The sequence below is a fragment of the Gastrolobium bilobum genome, unplaced genomic scaffold, assembly GCF_033153095.1.
Source record: "Gastrolobium bilobum isolate Gb01-03AN ecotype WA unplaced genomic scaffold, APGP_CSIRO_Gbil_v1 utg31644, whole genome shotgun sequence".
Taxonomy (NCBI): Eukaryota; Viridiplantae; Streptophyta; class Magnoliopsida; order Fabales; family Fabaceae; genus Gastrolobium; species Gastrolobium bilobum.
Window position 1 is genome coordinate 1 of NW_026895288.1, and position 7,406 is coordinate 7,406.

General features: G+C 36.2%; 1 protein-coding gene and 1 non-coding gene across 2 annotated transcripts; one reads left to right on the plus strand and one right to left on the minus strand.

Moving 5' to 3' along the window:
- Window positions 1-8: 8 nt before the first annotated feature.
- LOC133304373 (uncharacterized) lies at window positions 9-2,177 on the minus strand (the record flags this gene model as incomplete). Its single annotated transcript, XM_061504410.1, has 2 exons — window positions 1,197-2,177; window positions 9-1,058 (listed from the first exon to the last, which is right to left on the minus strand). Coding segments are annotated over exons 1-2 (2,031 nt in total), but the record flags the coding sequence as incomplete, so codon positions are not given.
- Window positions 2,178-2,214: 37 nt separating this feature from the next.
- LOC133304475 (small nucleolar RNA R71) lies at window positions 2,215-2,321 on the plus strand. Its single transcript, XR_009750605.1, has one exon. It is a non-coding gene; the product is annotated as a small nucleolar RNA R71 (small nucleolar RNA).
- The last annotated feature ends 5,085 nt before the right edge of the window (window positions 2,322-7,406 follow it).

Genomic DNA, 7,406 nt, shown 5'->3' on the forward strand with positions numbered 1-7,406 from the left:
GGACTCACCCATGCACTATCAGAGATTGGATAGATCATACCAGCATCCAAGAGCTTCACGACTTCTTTTCTCACAACTTCCTTCATAGTTGGATTCAATCTTCTCTGTGGTTGTCTGACTGGCTTCACATCATTCTCCATCAATATTTTATGAGTGCAAAAAGATGGGTTTATTCCTTTCAAGTCTGTAATAGACCATCCTATAGCTGTTCTGTGCTCTCTCAACACTTTCAATAATTTTTCTTCTTCGGCGGTTGATAAATTTATGTTGATGATCACCGGGTATGTCTTGCTTTCTCCAAGAAATGCATATTTCAAAGTGGGAGGAAGTTCTTTCAATTCAACCTTTGGTGCACCTGGAATGATATCATCAACTTTCTCTTCTAGCTTTTCAACCTCTTGTTCTCCTTCTGTTGCTTCAGTCGTATTGTGCAGTAGATCTTCTTCTAATGACTCCAATTCCATCAGTGGTTGGAGTATTTCATCAACTGTATCTAGCACTGCATCATTGATCACATCAACCTTGAAGCAATCTCCTCCGTCGGAAGGATGTTTCATAGATTCAAGAACATCAATCGTTACGGTTTCATCATTAACCCGCAACATCAGCTTACCCTGCTCCACATCAATCATAGCCCTTGCAGTGGCTAAAAAGGGCCTTCCCAACAGTAAGGGAATCTCAGCATCCTCTTGCATGTCTAAGATGACAAAGTCTGCAGGGAATATGAACTTATCAATCTTCACCAAGACATCTTCAATAACTCCATCTGGCCTTCTGGTAGATCTGTCTGCTAGCTGCAGTGAAACTTTGGTCGGCTTTAATTCATGAATCCCCAGAGCCTTGCAGATGGATAATGGCATAAGGTTAATACTAGCTCCCAAGTCACATAACGCCTTTCCCACATCAATGTTGCCAATTTCTATGGGAATGCTGAAACTTCCAGGATCTTCAAGTTTTGGAGGCAACTTTTTCTGAATTATAGCACTACACTCTTCCGTCAACGTCACCGTTTCACATTCTTTCAGTTTACGTTTCTTCGATAAGAGATCTTTCATGAACTTTGCGTAATTCGGCATGTTCTCCAAGGCTTCAGCAAATGGAATATTGATTTGTAGCTTTTTGAAGATGTCAAGGAACTTCGAATACTGCTGCTTTTTGATTTCCTCTCTGAACCTCTGCGGATATGGAATTTTTGCATAAGGTGAGAGCTCCAATGGCTTTTCTTGTCTTTCTTGAGCTTTCTTTTTCTCCCATTTGAACTCTTTCTTTTCAGGAACAGCTTTCTCTGCAGCAGGCTCTTTGTCAACTTCCTTCTCTTTTTCTTCTTCAATGGCAGATCCCTCAGCTTTCTTTTTCTCTACTGAAGGCTTAATCACAGGTTCAATTACAATGCCACTTCTAGTGGTAATGGCCTTGCAGTGTGCGTTTGGATTAACGTCTGTATTACTTGGGAAGGTGCCTTGGGTTCTTTCGTTGAACTGCCTTGACAATTGACCAATCTGAGTTTCTAGATTCCGGATTGAGGCTTCTTGATTCCTGAATGAGGCCCTGGTTTCTTGCATAAAGGCTGAAGTGTCTTCCCTGAATGCATTGGTACTTTGAACATAGTCTGATGTGGTTTTGGATAGTTGTGCAAAGGCCTTCTCCCACTCTGATTGTTGTGGAGGTTGCTGTGGTGCTGGCATAGGAGGATTTAGCTGATGATTCGAGCTATAACTGAATCCTGGATGTTGATTTTTATTTCTCCACCCTTGATTCTGGTTATTGCCGTATTGGTTCCTCCCTGGGTTATATGGAACTTTCTGATCATGCCAAATTCCATTAACATCTGCAGTTTCGGGTGCCTTGCAGTCTTCAGTAGCATGAGCACCTGCACAAATACCACAAGTTATTTGAATATTATTAACAGAAGAGACTTGAGAACTGGTAAATTGCTTTGTGAGAGCATCTAGTTGTTCTTGTTGTTTCTTGTTAATTTGTAAAATCTGTTCATTCTGAGCTAAGATGGCATCATAGCCATCAAGCTTCATAATCCCCGCTCTTCTCTGTGGTACTGGAGCATTATCATACTCCTGAGAGGCTAGAGACTCTAGTAATTCCAAGGCTTCCTCTGGAGTTTTTGTTTTTAAGGACCCTCCTGATGCAGCATTCACCAATGTTCTTGTGTTCGGCGTCATCCCTTGGAAGAAGGTTCTCGCTTGCTCCCAAGCTTCAATGCCATGTTGTGGACACTTCCTAAGTAGTCCCTTGAATCTTTCCCATGCTTCATATAGAGATTCACTTCCTTTTTGTTCAAAAGAAGTGATATCCGCCTTGAGCTTTGCCATTTTCGAAGATGAGAAAAATTTGTCCAAAAATTTGTTTGCCAAGTCGTCCCAGTGGGTGATGCTTCCTTGAGGTAACGATTGCAACCATCATCTTGCTTCGTCTTTAAGTGAACAGGGGAACAATCTGAGCAAAATAGCATCCCGAGACACCCCATTCATCTTCAAGGTATCACAATATAGCAAGAAGTTTTCCAGATGGATGTAAGGGTCTTCCGTGCTTCCTCCGGCAAATTGGTCTTTCTGAATTAATTGTAAAAGTGCCGGCTTGAGTTCAAAGTTGTTAGCATCCACGTTTGGTCTAACAATACTCGCCGTCTGTGGAACTCGAGCAGGAGTCATGTAATCTCCCAACGTTCTCGGAGGTGGTGGAGGTGCATTGTTGTCTCCCATTGCTTCTTCTCTTGGTTCTGTTGAGCTTGAAGCTTCTTTCTCTTGCTGTCTTCTTTCTTTAGCAAGTTTTCTGTTTCTTTTTGCTGTTTTCTCTATCTCCGGGTCGAATTGCAAGGAATCGGTGTCAACGGTACCTCGCATAAACCAGAAAATAGATTATATAAAATAAAAATAAAACTGAATTTAAATAACAGAAAATAAGGTCCAATCTAAAGAATTAATAGCTACTATTAATGTTGAAATAGTAATCCCCGGCAACGGCGCCAAAAACTTACGGCGAAGGATGTGAGACTTATTTTCCACTCTCTCTTTGATTACTCTAGTTATTCTTCTCTTATTCCAGTGAACTATGAAGTATGCTTGACTGACGCTCATTTATGTACGAAAATAAAATTTATTTACATCATTATACTCTTGATATCAACTATCAACCAATTTCATGTAATTATTCATTGTGCATCCATATCAAGCACAATGGAAAATCTCTTAAGATCCACTAATTATTTATTGACTAAGATGGAAGGGGTCTTAAAAATAATCTAAAACTTCAAATATTAAAGTAAACTATTATATATGAAAACTCAATATAAACTAATACTTAATCAAAATAATTCTAAATTAAACTAATACTAAATAATATAAAAATAATGAACTATAATATGAAAATAATATTAAGAAACTCCCCTGAAAAACTGCATTTGTAATTTGGATATTTCTGTGTACTCACGGCAAGTCCACCGATCGTACAAGTAATATATGATTAAGTAAGAGATCGTTCCCACGAGGATTACGGTTCAAGCACTAATTCACTATCGCAAACTTAGTTGGACAATCGAAGTTGTATTCGGAAACAGGATTTGAATTGCAAAAATTAAAATATTAAATATTAAAGCTAATTACTCGCAAGAATTAAAAACAAGAAATTAAAGATGTGATTTAACTAATAAAATAAAAACGTAGCTAGGGGTTCGATTTCATTTAATCTCCTTATTACGTTTGAATTCCTTCTTAATGTTAATTGTCCTTAGTATCAATCTAATCAATTCTTTCGCATGTTATTAGAGCTCAATCCCTTGTTACTCTAAAACCTTTACAATATTGGAAGAACCCTAGTTCCTCGGTTATTCCCCAAGCATGCAAGCATTAAGTTCAAGAATCTTAAAGATTACGCAAACCCTATGTCTATCCCTAGAATCATAGCGTTTACGATGAAGTTATCAGATATGGATCACACACCAACATTCCTATTGTCATGCATTCACCGATGATCATTATATAAGATTCAAGCCTATATAAAGCATTAAAAACAGATAACTTCATTCATGATAAAAAGGAAAATTAACGTACGAATTGTTCAAAGCATAATAAATCGACTAAAATCCATCTAACCCTAACTACTTAAAGAACTAGCCGGACATGGCAAAATCAAGAACAAAAGAAAATAGAAAAGCTCCCCCAAACTCCATAAGTGATTGGTGGATCTTCAATATCTCCAGTGAACACTTGACGTTGATCCGTCTCCGCCGCTCACGAACATGAATCTGATGTTCCTCCGCGTTCCTTAAGCCTCCAAGCACCCAAGAGTTGTTTAGCAATGTAAAAGTTATGTATTTCTGGTCCCCAATGGCCCTTTTATTGGCCAAAACTTCGTATCCTAGTAGAAAACTCGAATGGGCCTAAGTTGGATCTGTCTGGGCGCTTAAGCCTGTTGTAGCGCGCTTAAGCGCCCTAGGACAGTGAATTCTGACTCGCGTTGAGCGCTGAAGCGCTCTGGATGGAGCTTTAGCGCGCTCCTCGCGACAACTTTTTCTTCTTGTAGCGCGCTTAAGCCCTGAGTTGGGGGCTTAAGCGCCCAGAGGCAGTAGCTATTTGCGTTTTTAGGGTGCTCAAGCTTCTGAATGGGGGCTTAAGCTCCCTCTTCTAACAACTTGGGAATCTTGATAAGATCTTCAAATATTTTTGTTTTGCTTCCCATCTATCCATATCTTATCTGATTTGATCTCCCTTTATCCAAATCTTCATATTTGAATCATTTGTTATCAATCCCTTTAAAAATAACAAATATATTAATTAGTTCCAACAAACAGATAATGTTCATGATTAGTAAATTAAACCCTAGTTTTTGACTTATTTAACTTGATATTTTATATTAATTTAGTCTATAAAATAAGATAAACTAAAGGTTTATCAATGTTTCCTATGTTTATGATTATTTCTTCTCATATCCTTTTTACCCTTTTTGATATACACAGAAAATGTGCTCAGTCCACATAGTATGACAAAACTCCTACAGGTGCATTAAATATTTTTTTTTTTGGTCTGTGCTAACTTCTGAGTTCTTGGCCATGATTAAATCAAAGAATACAAATGACCCAGACTTCATACAACAATTGTGCCTTCATACACATGTCGATTATGCAGCCACGTGTAGAGAGGTGATGTTTTTTTTTTCCCATAGGAAATAGTTGTTGTTTTGTTGTCATAAACCTCATAGGCTCCCTTGTTCCTTAAACTCTGATAGAGATAACATCTTTCTTGGTGAAATTTGGATGAAGCTTTTTCACTACTGTTGTTGACCTACTGAATCTTATTCTAGAAATTATCTGGATTAATGATTGGACAATGAAAATTAGAAATGCATTTTTTCGGATAAAGAAAGAGATTATTTGAATTATTTCTATGTCATTTATGATGTTATATAATAAGGGGAAAATACTTTTGTTTTTGCTGAAAAAAAAAAATTTGTCTACCACATTTATGAGAAAATTTAAAATGGTTTAGGATCATTGAATGATTGGATGCTCTTTCTTACAAAAATAAAAGTTTTTTTTGTTTTATCTAAGTTTTTTTTTTCACCGACTCCAATTAACTTGAGTTAAAGGTACTGTTGATGTTGAGTTTTATCCAAGTTTTTTTTTACCCTTTTGCCCTCTCTATTTGTGAGAATGGACCACCAAAAAGATAGTGATCCAGGTGCACCAAAAATAATTTTCACTCATAAAAATAAGTGGATTCTACAATTTTTTATTTTTATTTTATAATAGGGTCAAATATATGTGCCAATTGTCATTTAGCTAATAAACCGGTGGATAGAGGCCCCACAAGAAGTACTTCTTAGTATTATATTTGAAGCACTTATTAGGATTTCTTGTAATGGATAAACAACTAGCTAAACTAGCCTATTGTACTAGGAAAAAATTATTCTTATGTTACATGTGATAACTTTTTCTCTTACATATCTTTCGATAATTGTGCCAAATTTTTCTTTTTCTTTTTATTTTTCAGTTGGTGGAGCCCACAAATTTATCTCCATAACATGAGATAACTTATCTTTTTTAACATGAGATTAATAAAATCCAATGTACTAATCACAAGTTGGCTAAAAGATATTTTTGATCCATTCCTCATTAGTGCAGTAGCTTATTAGCTAGCGCTACTATAATGCAATCAAATCCACCATACTAGAGTTTAAGAGGTTGAACAGATCGCATATTATGGGAGTAACTAAGACGTTGTTAAACTAGTTCACTACAAATTCAATAACTCATTTAATCAATCTATCTTTCAAGGAATGAGACAAAACCATTTCAAACTTTTCTTTTCTAAATTCTTTGACTTCTCCTTAATAGTTGCTGTGACTCGAACACATCCCTGTTATGATGATAGATCTCTCCTTTATGTGGCTGCTGTTACCAGACTTTGGCCAAATGATCTCCAATCAGCCCCACTTAATGATTTAGTTTTCAAAAGTATTGAAAAGTCCATGTCGGAATAAATCTTTTACTGCATTAGATGTACCGAAGATTTAGTGTATCTGCCCAATCATTTTGTGAGATGTGAACAAAAAATATCACATCATTTACTTTCTTTAAAGGGTTTATCATCTATCATTTAACATGACCACAAAAATTTTCCTACACACACAACATTTTGTGGGGCCCGCAGCAAAAAAAAAAAAAAAACTTCGGCACGCAAAACGAATCTCTATAACATAACACAATCACTTTTCCTACAACATAACTCTTATAAAACCCTTCTTTAAATGATATGATATTTTTTTTGTTCACGTTTCACAAAAAATGAATAGGCAGATGCACTGAGTTTAGTGCATTTATTCATTAGTTATACCTGATGATTTGGTAGTTACAAGAAAAACGATTAAGTTGCCATATCAAACAAGAACACATGGCTTTGTAAAATGTGCTATGTTCATCCGGCACAGGGTCCAGTATAAATCTCGTAGCAGCAATGGCTATTGTCCTTACTCTTCCATTTGTCTTCTACTCATATATATATATATATATATGAGGTAAGATCCTTTAACACCAGTGTCAAATTTCAAATTTGACACCTCATCTGAAAGTCATTAGATAAAAAAAGATCAACGACTCTGATTTGTAAGCATGTGACATCATTAATCTTTTTTGATCTAACGGCTCTCAGATGAGGTGTCAAAGGATCCTACCTCTATATATATATATATATCTATATATATATATATATATATATATATATATATATATATATATTATTTTTTTTGTAAATAGAGAGGGGCCACGCCCCAATAGACAAAAGAAAGAGAGAAGAAGCATTTCTAGCATCAGTAGCTAAAAGGTTGATCAACTGATGAGGAGGTTCGTTAAAGATCCTGAAGTGAAGACTTTCACCATATCCAGTTTTCGCTAATCA